Source organism: Vombatus ursinus, unplaced genomic scaffold (genome assembly GCF_900497805.2).
Source record: "Vombatus ursinus unplaced genomic scaffold, bare-nosed wombat genome assembly UNPS02014798.1, whole genome shotgun sequence".
NCBI classification, from domain to species: Eukaryota; Metazoa; Chordata; class Mammalia; order Diprotodontia; family Vombatidae; genus Vombatus; species Vombatus ursinus.
Genome location: NW_020954576.1, coordinates 59,021,521 through 59,040,902, shown reverse-complemented (window position 1 = coordinate 59,040,902; position 19,382 = coordinate 59,021,521). Strand labels below are relative to the sequence as shown.

General features: G+C 40.7%; 1 protein-coding gene across 1 annotated transcript in view; it reads left to right on the top strand.

Annotated features, from left to right (window-relative positions):
• Positions 1 to 435: 435 nt before the first annotated feature.
• Positions 436 to 19,382, top strand: part of LOC114049831 (ras-related protein Rab-4A) — a 55,961-nt gene continuing 37,014 nt past the window's right edge. Inside the window, exon 1 of the mRNA XM_027871255.1 lies at positions 436 to 645. Coding sequence (XP_027727056.1) covers positions 615 to 645 — 31 coding nt within the window. The 5' untranslated portion in view covers positions 436 to 614. The remainder of the gene's footprint in view (positions 646 to 19,382) is intronic.

Here is a 19,382-nt window from a genome sequence, read left to right as displayed (position 1 = left end):
CCTCTTAGGACCCCACCTCTAACCTCCCACACTTGGAGCTTCCGTCCGGGGCGTGTGCAATCCGCCGCCCCTCCCTCCCTTTCCCGGGGTCTCCCGCCGACGGTCGGCCCCGGATGGAGTTCCGCGCACGTGCTCTTTGTTTTGGTGATCCAGGACTTTCGCGCTCCGCCCCCTGGCTCTCCCGCCCCTGGTGCGCAGGCGCTAGAGAGGGTGGGAGGTCGGGTTCCCCCAGTTCACCGTCTCCGAGTACTACCTTCCCTCCACCCCTCCCCTCCTCCTCCCCGCCCCAGCTAGTTCCCTCCCCTCCCCGCGCTCTCCAGGGGAGGGAGGGCGGAGAGGTAGGTGGGTGGGCAGTGTGCGCCTGCGCGGAACCCCGCGGTCTGGTCCTGAGCAGGAGCGGCTCTGGGGTGGCTGGCGGTTGCCGTGGGGACCCGGCCGCGCCCCTCCTTCCCCGCCCACCCCACTCCACCCCACCAGTTCCTCGGGCTCCCCAGCCCCGGTCAGACCTTGCTCTAGCTGACTGACCCCTGCTCCTCCCCTCTCCTTCACCCCCGCCCCCGGCCCCCCGAGCTGCAGCCGGAGACCGGGGGAAGAGGCGGCGCCCGCTTCCCAAGATGTCGCAGACGGCCATGTCCGAGACCTACGGTACGGGGAGGCCGGGGGAGCGGGGGGCGCATCCCCCGGCGGGGCCTGGGCCTCCGCGACGTTGGGGACGTTAACGGCAGCCACGGGGACCGTCCCCTCCTGCCCGGAGCGGCGCTGTCGCGGGGGAGACGCGGGGGGCGGCGGGCGGCTGCGCGGAGGGCGCCCCAGGCCTGGGGCCGGGGGCGTCCGAGGGACCCCTCCCCGGACCGTCAGCGCCGTCGGGGCCGGGCGAGGCTCGGCCGGGAGAAGCGCCGAAGCTGCGGCGAGAGACGGGGCGCAAGAAGGGGCGGCTGTCCACCGACAGCGGCGCTCCCCGGTCCTGCACCGCGGGTGCGAGCGGCTTCTCCGGATTTCCCTGATGTGGAGTTTTTAAGTTTACCTCTAGTTTTGCTCTCGGGCTCCTGGCTCCCGGGGCTTGGGGAGCCAGTCGAGGACCCACCCTGCCCAGCCTGAGCGGGGCATGGCGGGGGAGTGAATCCTGTTCCGCCGGGCTCTTCAACGAGAATGAATCTACACTCCCCCCCCCCCCATTTTTGGTACTCTTCCCTTATTCTTCATCCATGTGCAGAGCCTTTCGCTATTCATAAACTTTTATCAGTTTCTCCACGTCTCTAAAGCCGGCCAACAATGTTCTCTTTCAGTTGTGCATCTTGAATGAATTGATCTATTTGATTAGCCACCTGTTTAGGTAGATCGTTACACTTTGGGATTTGGATTTTGGTCACCACAGGAAAAAGGATGGTGTTCAAAAGTGCAAAATTTGGTAAATTAGTCTGTGGGGTACCTGTTCTGGAACCGGTGTGTTGTTTTATAGAATTATAGGTTAGTCTGAATACTGGAATGGCACCTTCTCCAATTATTGAGGTGCTTTTAGTTTGTTGTGTAATGTTTGACACTTAGAAGGCATAGGAATCCAATCCGATAGTTACTTTGCTCTGTCTTAGTTTCTGGTGTTGTTAGAGGTTGTGACTGGCTTGTCCAACTCCTGCCTTGATGACAGACTGGTGATAGATTCCACAAGTAAGTTCTCTCTCTCTCTTTTTCTTTTTTGTTTTGTTTTGTTTTGCTAACTAGCATTGATTGGTTCTGTAATTCTTAGCACCTTCTTCCCACCCTCTCTGTAGAACTACAGGACTGAGAAGTCCTCTGGTATTTTTATGTTTCATGGATCACAAGACTTAGAACTGGAAAGAACCTAACAGATCATATACTCCAACCCCCTCTTTTTACAGAAGAGGGAACGGAAGCCCAGAGAAGTTAAATAAATTGCCCAAATTCACACGTGTACAAAACCTCAGAGATGGTATGTGAACTGAGGTCCTCTATGGTTTTTAATTATACCTTGTAGCCAATCAAAATTTTTCTTTATCTAGAGGCCAACCTCCTGATGATAGCTCGATTAGTTCTTAGACCCAGAGGAAAGCATTGGAGAGATTCTCTATGCGGGATTTACAGAAACACATGGACAAGAAGTCCACAAGATGAGAAGGTGTAGGTTGCATTCTTGAATGGATGAGATTTTAGATCTCTTGAAATTGCCTTAATTTACTTCCCCTTTATTCTGAGTACTCCATTTTTATTGAATTGGGGCAAAAGATATTAGGACTAGGAGAGTCGAACTGAAATGATAATGTAAATTATGAATGATTTAGTGAAGCAAAGATGGAGAAAGAAGGGAGGTTCCAAAGGGAATACAGGGTTTGTTTTTGTTCTTAAATAAAAATTGAATACAGTATTACAAATATAATATAACTGTTTGACATCTATTCCTTTACTCCAGTCACATTTAATTGAATTCAGATTTAATATTTGCTGTTTAAATTAGGTACAAATCTTTCATTTCATGTTCATATTTTCCTTATCTACTATCATCCTTATAATCTATAATTTACTTTTCCTGTTTGCTTTTTTACATTAGAAAATGAGTTTTGAAAGGGAAAATAAGGTGGTTGAAAATATCATCTGGAAAATAGGACGTAAAAAATGTTTAAGATCCTGCCTTGACTTAACATTGCCCTTATCAGCATAGTACTAGGCAAAAAAAAAAAAAAAAGGGATTTTTTTTTTCCCCTGGGAGGTTATCATCAAAAGATCATAGGATCGTAGATCTAGAGCTCGAAGGAACCTTGGCTATCAGTTGCCATTCTTTCATTTTACAGATGAGGAAACTGAGACCCAGAGGAAGTTAAGTGATTTGCTTCAGGTTACTAGAGGTTGTAACCATGAAAAATGCTTACTAGGATTTGTTTACATGCTTACTGTGTGCCAAGCAGTGTGCTAAATTCTGGAGATACAAAGAAAGGTAAAAAACAGTTCCTGCTCCCAAGAAGCTCATAGTCTAATGAGGAAGACAACGAACAAACAACTCTGTATAAACTAGACATATACAGGATAAGTTAGCAATTTTCTCATAAGGAAGGCACTAAGATTAAGGAGAACTGGGAAAGTCTTCTGGAAGAAGCCAGGGAACCTAGGAGTTGGAGTTGAAGAGGAAGAAAGCTCCAAACATGGGACAGCCAGTGAAAGCACTCAGTGAAAGAGTTTATTAAATAGGGGTGGAGAAGGTGATGTGGCCAGACTTGTACTTTAGAAAGATTATCAGTTTGACAGCTGAGTGGCAGATAGATTGTTGGAGTGGGGATAGACTTGAGATAGGGTGACCAATCAGCAGGCTGTTGCAGTAGCCCAGGCATGAGATGATGAAGGCCTATATCAGAATGGTGATAGTGTCAGAGAATAGAACAGGATATATATGAGAGATGTTTTGAAGATAGAATGGATAGGCCTTGGTAACTGATTGTGGATGTGGGGGGTGAGTGAGAATGAAGAGTCAACATGTTAGGTTGTGAACCTGGATGATGGTGGTACCTTCACAAGTAATAGGGAAGTTAGGGAAGAGGGGTACATTTGGGGAAAAAGATATGATAATTTAATCCAGGGGAGCTATTAAGATCACCAAGCAAAATAGTACAGAGGGAGAGGAGAAGAAGATCCAGAACAGAGCCTTGGGGGATCCCCACCTTGGTGGGCGTGACTGGATGAAGATCTAAGGAAACTAAGAAGAAGCTATCAGACAAGTAAGAAGAAAACTTGGAGAGAGTAAGGTCAAAGCAACCTAGAAAGAAGAGAATATCAAGGAGAAGAAAGGTTGATTGATAGTGTCAGTGGCTGAAGAAGTCAAGAAGGATGAAGATTGAGAGAAGGGTAAAAAAAGTTTCAATTGAATGATGAGGTTGGAAGCCAGACTGCAAACACTTCAGAAGATAGTAAGAAGAAAGGAAGTGGAAACACCTATTGTAAACAACCTTCTCAAGTAGTTCAGCCACAAAAAAAAGGAGAGAATATGGGATGATAACTACCAGGGACTGATGGTTCAAGTGAGGATTTTTTTGAGAATGAGGAGATGTGGCCCTGTTTGTAGGCAGTAGGAGAAGCAACCAGTAGAGAGGGACCAATCGAAAATTAGTGAGAGTAGTACTGTTGGTGGGACCATTCTGCTGGAGAAGATGGGATGGAATGACATCACTTGTAAATGTGGAGAATTTTGCCTTGGCAAGGAGAAGGACCACAGCTTCATGTGAGATAGGGTGAAGGAGGAGATATTAGCAGAAGACATCTAAATGGTGAGTTGCCAATGACCTCAATTTTTTCACTGAAATATGAGGTAGTGTTCTCAACTGAGAGGATGAGGAGAGGAAGAGCCAAGGAAGTTTGGGGAGGGATGAAAAGACTTGGAAAAGCTGCTTTGGTGAGTGATATAGTAAATTGATTGGGGGGTGTAAGAGGATTGTCTTGCTACAGTGACACCCAGTTGAGATTATGTAACATAAATTATAGAGGACCCATCCATCATGGTTTCATGATTTTCTCTGGCTTCCGTTCACCAGCCCATGAATGGGAGAGAAGGCAGCAACCAGTGGAAGTAATCCAAGTCTGAGGTTAAGCAGGCAAGATCTTCAGTAGGATAAAAGGACAAGAAATTCAAAAGAAAAGGGCAGTTTACAGTGTACAATGGTCAGAATGAGAAAGGGAAGAGAGTATAGCCAGTATAGAAGTGATGACCTGGGAAAAACTGAGGAGGGGAGTGATTGGAAGTCATGGTCAGGAGGAAGAATAGGATTTGGAGTTGCACAGTAAAAGGAGAGATGTAATGACAGCAAATGATCAGAGTTCATGAACATGTATGTGGCACGTTTGTGGGTGATAGCAAGATCAAGGGTATGGCCATCTTTGTGTAGCTGTAGTGGAATGAAGGAGTAAGTCATGGGAATTAGTAAGTTGAGCAATCTGGAGGTTAGTGTATTTGAGAGAGTATCAATATAATATGTATGTTGAAGTCCCTTAGTATGAGGGCAGGGGTTCAGCTCCACTGACTCCAGAGCCAGTATACATTTTCACTATACTATACTGCCTTCCCAATGATAGTATTCATTTAGGTGGATAGACTGATAAAGTATTTACTATGTGCTAGGCACTATGATAAGCACTGGAGACAGATATGAGCCAGAAAGATAGTTCCTGCCCTCAAAGAGTTTACAATCTGCTTCAAAAAGACAGCATGTGATAGGTTGCTAAGCAAGGGGGTGGGGAAGGCCACACTCTGTGGAGCTGGCCTGGAAGTGGCATGGTAGCAAGCATAATTGGAGGCTCACTGATCAAAGCTCTACGTCTCAGAAGTAGTGTCTAAAGTTCTTTGGAGAGATGAGGATGATGAACAGAGTTCAGGCAGCATGGTATAGCATTGGTCAAGAAGGCTGTATGTATGATGTAAGTGTACTGCAAATTATGTCAGCTCATATGTTCATTTTCTCTTCTGTAAAATGAGAATGTTTGCAAACCATGTAACAGGATTTTTTATGCAAAATAAAATAATTTTGTGTACAATGCACTGTATTTAGGTATATCTATTTCATTTTAAACACAGCAGTTTTTCATTTTGGGGGGCCTAAAATGGTGGTGATTGTTTTAGAAGCCACTTTTGCTTGTTAACCAAAAGAGCAATAGTCAGTCAAGTATTAAATGCTTACTATGTAGAAAGCATTATGCTAAGCACTGGGTATACGAAGAAGGATAAAAAACAAGGTCTCTGCCCTCAAGGAACACATATTTCAGTGGGAAGAGACTGTGTTCCAACAACTGTGTATATATAAGATAAATATATTGTTGTTGAAAGGCAATTTCTAAAGGAAGGCCCTAGCCGTTTATGAAGGGAACAGAGGAGGGAAGGCCATTTGAGCTGTCTTAAAGGAAGTCAGGAAGTAGGTGGGAGTGAGGAGGAAAATATTGCAGACGTGGGAAATAACCAGTGCAGAGGTATAATGAGGAGATGGAATGTAGTGGGAGAAGGACAGCAAGAAGAAAGGGGTTTGGTGGATTGTAAAGTACTGGAGGAGAGTAAAGTGTAAGATCACCTAGAGGATAGGGAGGCCAGGTTGTAAAGGGTTTTAAATGCCAAGGAGAGCATTTTATATTTGATCCTGCAGGTAATCGGGAGCCACGAGACTTAATTAAGAGGGCAATATAGTCAGACCTATGCTATGTGCTGTAGATTCCAGTATAATATTATAATACAGAAATTATTGGTCTTGAAAAGCTAGAATTTATGTGTGATCTGTATATTGGACTAAATCTTGTGATTTAATTGGTGTAGAGCAGAGGTGTCAAACAGGCTACCTCAGCCCAGCATTCCAGAGTGCCTGCCAGAACCAGATTACAATGTAATTAGGAAATATTTAACAAAATAAATAAAAATACAATAAAATCTACATAATGTTAATGTGTGGCTTTCTGAGTCATTATACTAGAGATGAGGAAATTCTAACAGTGTAAATCTGTAACTGCTTTGGGGCACTGAGAGGTGAAATATCATGCCCAGAGTCGTACAACCCGTATTGAACACAGGTCATCCACACTCAGAGGTCAGTTCTCTGTTTACTTTCATGCTGCCTCTCTTTTCTGAATATAATTAACCTAAAATAAGAATCCTTAATTAGTGCTAACCAACAGAAAAACAAACTTGGTGAGTTTATAGGATTATGGATTTACAGGAGAAAAGGAATTTAGAGTTTATCTAATTCAACCTCTTCATTTTGCAGATAAAGAGGGCTAGAAGGGAAAATGAAAGAGAATAAGTATTTATATGGCACCTACTATGTGCCAGGTACTGTACTTTTTTATTATGATCTCATTTAGTCTTAACAACTCTGCAAAGCAGGCACTATTATTATCCCCAAGCAAGAGGGTCAAACATCCAATAACGGTCTGAGGCCTGATTTGAACTCAGATCTTCTTGACTCCAGACCCAGCACTTTATACACTATACCATCAGCTGCTTAGAGAGGGGAAGTAAACTTCCCATGGTCACATGGTTAGAGGTAGGATTTGAACTTAGGTCCTCAAAGTCCAAATCCAGCACACTTTCATTGTACCACACTGTTAAACTCAGCAAGTGACTGGACTTTTTCTCGGATCATCAAAGACCTCTAGAAATACAGAAGGATCCAGATTCTTCTTGGATAATCGTGGGTTGCTACACTCGTCAGGCAAATAAAAGAATCATAGATCTTAAAGATTGAAGAGACCTTGTGAGATCATCTGGTTCTTTGAGACTAATAGCTCAAGTGACCCAGGTGTCTGAAAGGGGATAATAATAAGAAGTATGTGATTGGGAATAGTTGAGGAAATTAAAAGTGTCTAGGTATTGTGATTCTCCTAGCAAACTTAGCAGTGTACAGTTATCCCTTCCACATCGTGACTTTACCCATCGCAATTTCGTTATCTCGTGAATTGGCATAAAAATTAAATGGGAATTTTTTGAGAGTTTTGCAGAAGCCAGAGATGATGCTTGAAGGCCAGCAGGTGACACAAAGCCTATGACCAAAACTTAATCCAGATTTTACAATAAAGTACTATAAATACTCTATCAAAGAAAAACAAAAAAATTCAGACTTCTCTGGTACAAAGGGAGGGCCAAAAAATTTTACTCAGATTTTACAGATCAAAGGGGCTCAGGGCACCTAACCCACCCTCCACCATGTGATATGGAAGGGATAACTATAGTTACACTTTGGAGTTTGCAACCTATGGAAATAACATAAAAGAAATTTTGTTGCTGCTATAGTTTCTGGTCCTACATTGTTTTTTTGACCTGTTTTTATGATTGTTTAGTAATATTAACATTTTGAGTATTCTTGGAGTTTTTACTAATTCATTTCAACATACATTTATTATCTGTTGTGGAAGGGGGTCTATTATTTCCTCAATGTAGGAAACTCTTAATGTAGAAGCTTCCTGCAACAACCTTGATTGAAACCTATCTGTGACTAAGTCCTCGGAAATTGCTTGAGGCACATAAAGGTTAAGTGACTTGCCAGAAGTGACATAGCTAGTGTCAAAGGTGAGTGTTTTTCAGTTTTTCTGCCTCCCAGCACAGCATTCTATCCACTATGCCACTGCAAAAAGTTATCTTTTTAAAATGTGTAATTAAGAGAGCTGAGTATTAAGTGTGTAAGTCAGTGGATATTTGTTACATTTGTCCTGGACTTAAAAGCAGGAATTGAGAAAGGCACTATCTTTTAGGCAAATGAGACTGACATGAGCTAACTTGACTAGTGTAAAAGGTTTGTAATTAGAGGAAGTGGTATAGGAGAAAGATCACTGGATGAGTACGAAGATGATCTTTTGTCTTCCTAGGGCATGTTTCTAAAACATAACAGAGAACCTTGATTTAGAGCCAAGGTGACAGAGTTAAAGGAAGCTCCTTTCCAGGAACTTCTCCTAACAGATCTACAAAATGCACTAGATTGAATCCTGATGGGGATGTCCAGAAAAAGAGGACATCCTTTTTCCTGCCCGCTTAGGTATAGGGAGACAGAGTTCTAGAGACACGGGGAATTTCATCAAACAAGAAGCATTCCATGCCCAGGGAGAGGCTGTGCACCAGGACAAGAGGAGATATCAGACATCCAGACCCACTCTGTGACTGAGATCAGGTGCCAATTGTCGGCTTTGTTGCCCACTACCCAGTCCGTGTTTGCAGATCAGCGGCAGAGTGAGAAGGGGATCTATGCACCACAGTGGCATTTCCAGTGGGGAAACCCTGGGTACCCTACTCTGGGCAGCATACAGAGAAAAGAAGTTCAAAAGCCAGTAAGTAGCAGCAGCAACAGCAGCAGTGGTATGTCTTAGATTTTAGACACAAAGTGGTCTGACTTGCAACGTCTAGTCTAGCCTGAAGAGGAATAATCAGGGTAAGAATCCTGGACCAAAAGGGAACCTACAATTCTGCCACTGTGAACCAATAGAACTTTCCACCTCGTAAATAAGAATAGAATCCAACAGCGGTGTACTGTAGCTCAGACCCAGGTCAGGAACTTGCAGAGGTCAGACTAGAGCAGGCAACAATCAGACTTTGCCCTGGATCTGGCTACTTTGGGAGCACTTGAAGCTTTCTGGTCCCCAGCCTGTCCCTGAGATATTAGATTAACACAACACTCAATATCCCAAGAATGCAACAACAGAACTAGCCCAGGCCTTCCCTCCAGAAGCGAGGCAACAGACGTGCCCTAACATCAAGTCCAAAGTCAGGAAGTGGGCTGGAAGAATGGCCAAACAAAAAAAGAACCTCACCATAATTAGCTATCATAATGTCAGGGATGCTCAAGACATAAACACGGAAGAGAATGACTCTTAATCCTCTATAAGCATTGCCTTAGAGAAAACACCAGATTGGTCACAAGCTCAACTAAAATTCCTAGAAGAGATGAATCAAGAGTTTTGGAGGGGTTTTTTTTAAGAGTTTTAAAAAAAGGTTTTTTTTTAAGAGTTTTAAAAAAAGGTTTTTTTTAAATAAATGGAATGAGAGCACTTGAGAGAAAAAATGGAAATGAGAGCTATAAAAAAAAATTGGAAAGGGAATTAACAGCTTGCTACTGTGTGAGGTAGAAAACCTTAACCAAGCAACAAGCTCCCTGAAAATTCAAATGGATTAATTAAAAGCCAATGACTCTATAAGCCTCCCCATGTACATATATGTGTGTGTACATATATATTATACGTACACACATATATATACATATGCACACACATGTGTGTATGTGTATACATATATTAAAGTCAAAAGGCTAGAAAAGGGAAAAATATTTAAGATATCTCATGACAAAAACAGCTGACCTAGAAAAGAAAAAAAAAAGTTATGAATCATGGACTATCAAAACATCATGACCGATAGAAGAGCCTGGACATCATATTTCAAGAAATCTTAAAGTAAAACTGCCAAGATCTCTTCAAAGCAAAGGGCAAAGTGGACATAGAATCCTCTTGTCACTTCCTAAAGGAAACCCCAAAATGAAAACTCCCAGAAACATCATAGCCAAAACCCAGACCTTCCAAGTCAAAGAAAAAACATACTGCAAGCAGCCAGAAAGAATCCAGGTATCAAAGAACCACTTTCAGGATCATACATGATTTAATAGCCCAGAATAATTTATCCCAGAAAAAACTGAATATAATGCCACAGCAAGAAATAAACCATTAATGAAAGAGAAGAGCTTGATCACAATCTCAACTAGAATTCCTAGTTAAAAAAAAAATAGGGAGCATTCCTAGTGAAAAACCAAAGATGTGGAGAAAGTTGAAGTGCAAACACAAGAGTGAAGAGAAAGATAGAAAGGAAAACATGAATGAATATAAAGAATTAAGATGAACATAAGGAACTAAACAAGTATAAACTGCTTACATTCAAATATGGGAAGATGATACATGTGTCCACTCTATCCTTATCGTTATCAGATTTCATAGAGGGAATCAAGTTAGACAAGGCCTAAAAGTGATTCTGGTATGTCTTGATGATCTTAACAATGGAAAGAGAAGGAAAGAGGAATACACTGGGAGAAAAAGGAAGGTGGAAGGTTAGGGGAGATTATCTCACATAATGTAGGTATACCAGTAGACAAGGAAAAGTTTGGAAGAGTGGCTGATATTTGAACCTCAGACTCTTGGAGTTCCTGAGGACTCATTTGAACTGGTCAAAAAGAAAGAATACACACACACACACACACACACGCACACACACACACACATACACACACAGAGTTGGATACAGAAATACATTTGACTCAACATGGAAATAGGAAGGATAGAGGTAAAGGGGGAATTGGAGAGTATATTAAGGGAGGGATTATTAGCTCTAAGCAAAACAAATTCTCAGGACGTACAAAAATATTTATAGCTTTTTTCAAGGTGGCAAAGAATTTGAATCTGAAGGGATGTCCATAAATTGAGGGATGGATAGACAAGTTGCATTACGTAAATGTAATAGAATGCTATTGTGCTGAACTCTTATCCGCGTAATAACCAACTGGGATTGCAGAGGACTGATGATGAAACATGCTACTCACCTCCTTATAGAGAACTCAAGCACTCCATTGCATACAAATATTTTTTAGGATTTGGCCAGTGTGGAAATTTGGTTGGATTGACTATACATGTGCATGAAGTGGGGGTGGGGGTAGAAATGGTGTTAGGATGAGAGAGTGAGAAGACAGATCTTGGCTAATTAAAACAAACAAATATATGTGTATGTGCATACATAGACACACAGAGACAAGACTTGGGAACTTTGATGTACACAATGATCAGCCACAATTCCTGAAGACTCATGATGAAACATGCTGCCCACTTCCTGACGGGGAGCATATCAAAACTTTTTTTAAGACATGGCCAGTGGGAAAGTTTGATTTGCTTTATTATACATGGTTTAAACGGGTTTTGTTTTTCTTGTTTTCTCAATGGGAGGGAAGGCAAATTACAGGGGGAAAGTAGTGGGAGAGAGAGAGAAGGCTGACCTTTATTCAAAAAAGAAAAAAATCTTCCAAGACTATTAAAATAAGTGGCTTTGGTGATTCATTTGAGGACAAATGACTCTCTGGAACAAACCTGAGAAGTATTACCATTGATTTTGAAGTCAAAGAGAAGAAACTAAAGACCATGGGGACTCTCATTCATTGTGTTTGTCTCACTATAGCACATTAAAGGGATGAAAAATAGAAATGGTAATTAGGGGAGTGAACACCTAACTAAGAAGGTAGTGTTTGTGAATGGAATTGTGATTTGTGGACCACCAGAAATACTATAATATAAGACTGACAGATTTCTGGCTAGATGATAGTACACTTAACAAAGGCTGGTAAGAATGTAATTACCAAGTGTATTGCAAATCTAATCAAAAGAATCTTAAACTAAAGGAATGTGGGGACAAAAAAAGACTGTCTATGCATATTTCCCAAGTTAACTATCATTAAGAGCAACCACAAAAAAGGAAGAACTGAGGTGACTGAGACACCTATAAATCAAGTCAAGAAAACAAACATGTATTAAGTAATTTCTATGAGCCAGACGCTGCTAAGCTCCACAAATTCACAAGAGACAAATTCGAAAAAAAAGAACCAGTGACCACAAATATTTATACACAAATGCCCAATGTTTAGGCAATAAATAAGAGGAACTAGAGATCTTAATGCAAAGAGCAAATATTGTCTCAGAGGTACTATTGAGATTTAGTGTGATGAAACCTATGACTGGACTATGGCTTTGGATGGGTATACATTATTCAGAAGAAATTGGATAGGTAAAGGGAGGTGATAGAGGGGTAAGATATGCATTAGGAGGGCAGACTTTACGGGAAATCTAAGAACCATTGTAGGGGCAGCATGATGTACCTAAGTATTAGGGTGCAGCTCAGAGGATGGAGAAATAGAAGTGACAGAGGAAATAGATAAGGAGTTTGGGAAACATCACAACCCTAGCACAGAGGTATCATATAGTAATGATATGGGAGGGGCGGGGTGTCAGTTATGTAAAACATCAGCTTGAGCTCTCAGTCAGAAAAGGAGGAGATAATAACTTCTTTACTTGCCTTAGGGTTAATTTCATCCTTCAGATGTTGGAGGACGTATCAAGAAGAAATTCCATTCTGAATCTGATTCTCGCATGGAGGAACTGGTTGCTAGGATGAAACTTATGGGAACCTTTAGAAGAAGTGACCACTTCATCTTAAAGTTCATGATAAAGTAGAAGAAACCTGAGCGTAGTCTGACATTCATCCTAGCTTTTAAAAAATATATTTCACAGGTACAGAAGACATATGCAGTTCTGTGGATTAAAATGCTTCAGGGGGTGTCAGATGAGCATGGATTGGAAATGTTCAAGAATGAAATTTTGAAGATATGAAAGGAAACAATTCCAGATTGGAAGAAAAATAGAATTTGTCTTAAGAGACCAATGTCAATGAAGAGGGAACTCATGAACCAACTTAGATTTTTAAAAGAAATGTATAGAAAATGGAAAAATGGCCAAGTAAAATAGAAGATGAATATAAGATGATAGCACAGCCCTGTAAAAATAATGTCAGGAAAGCTAAAGCTCAGAAGTAGCTGAGACTGGCAAAGTAAAAAAAAAAATTTAAAAAAAGAAGCTAAGAATGAGAAAAAGGCTTTGGTGTTTTGTTTTTTAACTATGTTGGGAGAAAAAAGAGTATCAAAGATAAAAAAGTGCAGACTTCAGGGGTGGGGAACCTGTGGCCTCAAGGCCACATGTGGCCCTCTTCAGGGGTAGGGAACCTGTAGCTTTGAGGCCACGTGTAACCCTCTACATCCTCAATTGAGGCCCTTTGAATCCAAACTTCACAGAACAAATCCCCTCGATTTATTCTGTGAAGTTTGGGTTTAATCAAAGGGCTGCACTAGAGGATCTAGAGGGCCACATGTAGCCTCGAGGCCACAAGTCCCCCACCCTTACTTTAGACCAGTGAGCTTGACTTCTATTCGTGGAAAAATTCTAGAACGGATCACTGAGGAGGTGTTTGGTGAAGGGAAACAAAGATTACAAAAAGCCAACATGGTATCATCATGCCAGGCTAAATTAATTTCATTTTTTGATAAACTTTCTAAATTAGTAGATGAAGGGAATACTGTAGCTATAGTATATCTATATTTTAGAAAAACTTTTGATAAATTTACTCTACTATTCTTGCGGAGAAGATGGAGAGATGGATTCAGAACTCACTGTAGGGACAGACACAAAGGGTAGTTGTTTGTAGTTCAATGTCTGCATGGTAGGGAATCTCCAGTGAAGTGCCCCAAGGATTTGTGCTTGGACTTGTGCTGTTTAACATTTTTGTAAATTACTTGGATAAAGGCACAGATGATATGCTTATCAAGTTGCAGATGATATTAAACTTGGAGGTATAGCTAACACAGTAGATAGCCCTGCCAGATTAAGAACATCAGGCTGAATCTATTAAGATGAAATTCAAAAGGTATAAATGTGAAATTTTGTCCTTGGGTACAAAAATTAACTTCACAAGTATGAGATGTGAGAGGTATGGTTAGAAAGTGGGTTTTTTTTTTTCTGAAAAAGATCTGGGAGTTTTGGTAGATTTCAAGGTCAATATGAGTCAGCAGTGTGATATGACAACCAAAAAAACCATTGTGATAAAGGGCTGCATTAAAAGGAGCATAGCTTCTTAGAATAGGGTAGTGGTAGTCCACTATACTCAACTTTCTGACTTCATCTGAAATACTGTATTCAGTGTTCACAGTTTAAGAAGGACATTATCAACTGGAGAGAATCCAGGATGATAAAAATTCTTGAGTCCAAGATTTGAGAGTCAGTTGAAAGAGCTAGATATGTTTTCCTTGGAGAAAGGAGCCAGAGCAGGGAGCACACAACATTTTTTCAAGTCTTTGAAGGGCTGTCAGGTGGAGGAGGGATTAGAGCTGTTCCTCTTGGCCCTGTAGGGCTGAGCAGAGAGCAATTTAGGCTTGATGTCAGGAAAAACTTCTTAACAGTCAGAACTGTCTAAATAGAGCACCTAGAGAAGTGATGGACCAGGCCTGATCCCCAAGGACTGTCTAATTAGCCAATCAGAGGATGGGAAGATGGATTTCATCCTACCTTCTTCGGGATAGCCAATCCTATTGCTTGTTTCCATCACAACCACACCTACCCTCATTCCTCAGCAACACCCTGTGCCTCTGCTGCATGAGCTCCTAACTTGTCTCTTTAGTGTGAAGCATTGGCCCCTCAGGGCAGTTATGGCCTAACGACAGCTTAGTGCCGTGCAGGTGCCATTGGGAAAATTTGCCTCTCACCCTAACCTCTACCCTCCAGATCACCTCATGGCTACAGCAGGTGCTGAGTACAGTGAGAGCCCCCTGCCTGCACTCTTTTCATTTGGAGTGACATGGGATGAGCAGCAGCTTTCAGATCTCATTAAATTATCTCTCCCCTCCCCCACCCCCCAAGTCACCCCCTTGCAAATGTCCTGGTTAACTGTCCAGGGGAACACCAACTTTCCAGTCACTCTAGTTCACAACCTCAATGTCATATTCAACTTGTTATACTCCCACACCCCACATATCCGTTTAGTTGCCAAATTTTGTCTTTTCTACCTCCACATCTCTTACGTTGACTTTTCTCTTCACAAAACTCTATTCTCTATTCGCAAAACCACCTTATCACCTTTCACCTGGACTATTGTAGTAGTGTCTTTAATTAGTTTCTCTGCCTCAAGCTCCCCCCTCTACAACTCTTCCCAACACACACACATATACCATCCTCTACACAGCTGCCAAAGTGATTTTTCCTGATGTACCTATCTGACCTTGTCGTTCCTTTACCCAATAAACTCCACTGGTTCCCTATTGATTCTAATATCTTGCAATAGTTCCTCTTTATCTCATTTTTTCAAGTTTCTATTTTATGTAAGTTTTATAATATATAATTATTAGTACAGTAGTATGTATATGTAATTTGTATATTATATATAATATATATGTATATATTAAGGGATGCATACGCAAAAATTTTTTACCGATGAGGTGCTATCAAAAAAGTATGGCGACCACCAGACTAGAAACAAGAGACAGGGTTCTACTTCTGACTCTTTGATTGACTTGTTGAGCAGTCACCTTTTTGAATCTTAGTTTCTGCAACTTTGAAAGAAAGTATCAATCAATACATAACTGAGGTTTACATCACAACATTTATCACTTATGCTGGCCCTGCAAAGCCTGGAAAGGGAAACCTTTCAGTCTATAATGAGGTTGTTTCTGAGAGTTGTAGGTTGGAGATGTTAGTGTGGATCCTTAGCAGGACTGTTGAAAGACAGGAGATTTTAACTTGTTTTATTGTTTCTTATGGTGTGAAGATTAACTAATTATATTTTCAAAACACTTTAAACTTTTAGCTATGGTAATGATAGTAGTGTCTTTTCAGTTAAAGGTAATGTCAGTGACTAATGTGAAAATATGTTTAATATAAATGTATATGTAGAGCCTGTATCACATTACACACCACCTTAGGGAGGGGGAAAGGAAGGGAGGGGGAGAAAATTTAGAACTCAAAATCTTATGGAAGCAAATGTTGAAAACTAAAATAAAGTAATTAATAAAAAAAAATCAACCTATGATTTTACTGGTGAAAGTAACCCCTACTATTCAAATATCCTTAATCAGTAGATATCTACAACTCATCTTTTATGGTTTTATATAGAGTTGTTTAGAGCACTGAGAGATTAATTATGTTGGGCCTAGTCATATACCTAATGAGTCAGAGGCGGAACTCAAGCTCAGGTCTTCTTACTCCAAGGATGGACCTCTATAGACTTATGCTGTCAGGTGCTAAACTTACATTAAAAGAAAATATGAACTTACTGGAGCTTATAAGCTTAATCTTATATAGTATGCCCCATTGTAAGATAAAGTAATCTAGTGGTAAGAGCAGTGAATTTACAGTCAAAGGGCTTAGGTTTAAATCATAACTCTGCCCTTGATCTTAAAGGAAGTTATTTTACCTCCGTGATCCTCAGCTTTCTCATCTACAAAATGAGAAGGTTGTACTATTTGATCTTTGAGATTCTATCTAGACAAATGATTTGTGTATCTCATAATGTCTCCTTGTTTATTTTTACAATGTACTTGGGGGAAAGGTTCACAATTAGAGTTTCCAAATCAATGGCATGTCATCCCTATTTTTCTCTTTTTTTAATTTACTAAAATTAAAAAAAAAACTAAAAAGAAAGGTAATGCCACCTACTTTTTCTTTAGGAGCACTTCATATTATATACTACTCGTTAAAAAGCTAAGGAGTTAAATTTGCCAGGATTCAACATTAACTTTACAGAATGTGAGAACTGAGGCACTGTATTGGAAAGCGTGTGCTTGAGAAACAGCTAAAGTTATCTGCCTTAAATATAAAGAAAGCAGATGGTGCTACTTGAATTGCTCCTTCTAGAATTAGTTTAATCAATCTAATGGACTTCTTATGTATCTAATATCTATAATAGAAAATGCAACATTGACAAGCTTCTATTAAAGACTTTGAAAATCTGTCCTTTTTTTCCAGCTACACTTTCTTTAAATGATATTGCTTTCACTGAGTCAATCTGATCTCAAAAATGAACTATGTTCCATGTGTTGGAAGAATGCACAATATGTTTGCTTTTGAATAACCAAAAATATAGATTGAATATTAAGTGATATATATAACTAAATTATCAGTGAACTTTAGGAAATTTTAAAAGATAAATTGTTTTGATTTAATCATCCTTTTCCCAGAACATTCAGTGCATTAAATAATAAAATTTAAAAGGCTAAAAGGATTCTAGAATCATAGTTTTTGAGTAGGAAAGGAACTCAAAGGTCAGATTGTCTAACCCCTCAACTTTGAAGGGAAAGAAAAAGTAGGGACAAAGTTTTTCCTCTAAAACCTTTCAAATACGTTTGGTCATTACAAATAAATATATGCTATTAATGTTATATTCTTCCTAGATAACCACAGATTTGTAGTTTTTTCACACCACCAGAATGTAATCAGTGTACTATTCCAAGTTCTGCTTGCCATTTGTTGTGGGCCAGGTGTAGCTCAGGCCACACCCAAGATTCAGTCTAGAGTACACATTAGAACATAATAAGGAACTTCTGGACCACAAATTAGGGAGCCTCCTCCCCCATGCACAACTTGCTATAGGATTAAAAATGCTCCAAATCCTAGTTTAATTCGAATAAAATGCTACTTACAACAATCAGCAACACTTGGGGCCAGAAGTCATCCTTGCAGAGCACTGGGAATTCTACTAAAACTTCTAGTGCTCTGATTCCATAAAGGCTGGATTTCTTCCTAGAGCCCTCTAAATTAACCAAGTCTTGAGGATGGCCTTCTTGTTTCCTCAGAGGGAAGCTACTTAAGTCACCAAGCAGTTCTTAAGCACCTACTATATACCCGGCTCTGTGCTAAGCCCTGGGGATACAAAGAAAGGCAAAAAACAGTCCCTGCTCTGAAGGAGCTCACAGTCTTATGGGGGAGACAACATGCAAACAACTATGAACAAACAAAGTATATATAGGATAAATGAGAGATAATGTCAAGGGGAAGACACTCAGATTAAGAAGGACTGGGAAAGGCTTCTTGCCAAAGGTAGAACTTTAACTGAGACTTGAAGGAAGCTAGGGAAGCCAGGAGACAGGGGTGAAGAAGAATGGAGGACTGCCAGGGAAAGCATTCACTCAAAAGATGGAGGCTAGTGTCACTGAATCACAGAGAACATGGAGGGAAGTGAAGGTGTAGAAAAACTGAAAAGGCAAGCCATATCATGAAATGCTTTAAAAGCCAAATAATTTTTATATTTGATCCTGGAGATAATAAGGGACTTAGGCATTTAATTGGGGAGGAGGGGCAAGGCACAGGTGACAGGGTCAGACCTGTCCTTTAGGAAGATCAGTTTGACAGTTGAGTGGAACGTGGACTGAAGTGAAGAGAGACGAGGCAAGAAGACAAATCATCAGGCTATTGGAATAGTACTGGTGTGAAATGATAAAGGCCTGCACCAGTGAGGATGGTCAGAGAAGAGAAGGGGACATACATGAAAGATGTTTTTAAAAAAATGTACAGGACTTGGCAGTTGATTGTGATATGGGGGATGAGAAAGAATGAGGAATCAAGGATAGCACCTAAGTTGTGAGTCTGAGTGCTGGTGGTGTCCAGTAATAAGGAAGAGGGGAGTGTTCCAGGGAAAGATAATGAGTTCAGTTTTGGACATGTTGAGTTTAAAATGTCTACTAGACATCCAGTTGGAAATATCCACTAGGGCATTTGAAGTTGTGAGACTTGAGATCAGGAAATAAATTAGGGCTGTATAGTTCTGAAAATCATCTGCGTAGAGATGATAATTGAATCCATAAGATCACCTAGTAAAATCATATAGAAGGCCTAGGATAAAGCCTTGGTCAACCCCCACGGTTAATGGGCAGGGCCTGAATGAATATCCAGTGAATGAATGCTCAGATAGGTAGGAAGAGAAGCTGGAGTGAGTGGTATCACAAAAACCTGGAGATGAGAGAACATCAAGAAGATAAGGGTGATTAGCAATATATCAAATAAATGCTAAAGAGGCCAAGAAGGATTGAGAAAAGGTCATTAGAATTGGCAATGAAGAGGTCATTGACTAGTGTGGTCTGATGCTGAGGTGAAATGAGCAGAACCAGGAGAACCTTGTACACAGTAACAGCCACATTGTGCGATGACTAACTTTGATAGACTTAACCCTTCTCAGCAATGCAAGGATATAAGACATCTCCAAAAGTTTCATGATGGAAAATGCTATCCACATCCAGAGAAAGAACTGTGCAGTTGGAATGGAAATTGAAGCATACTATTTGCTATTTTTTTCTTCTGTTTTG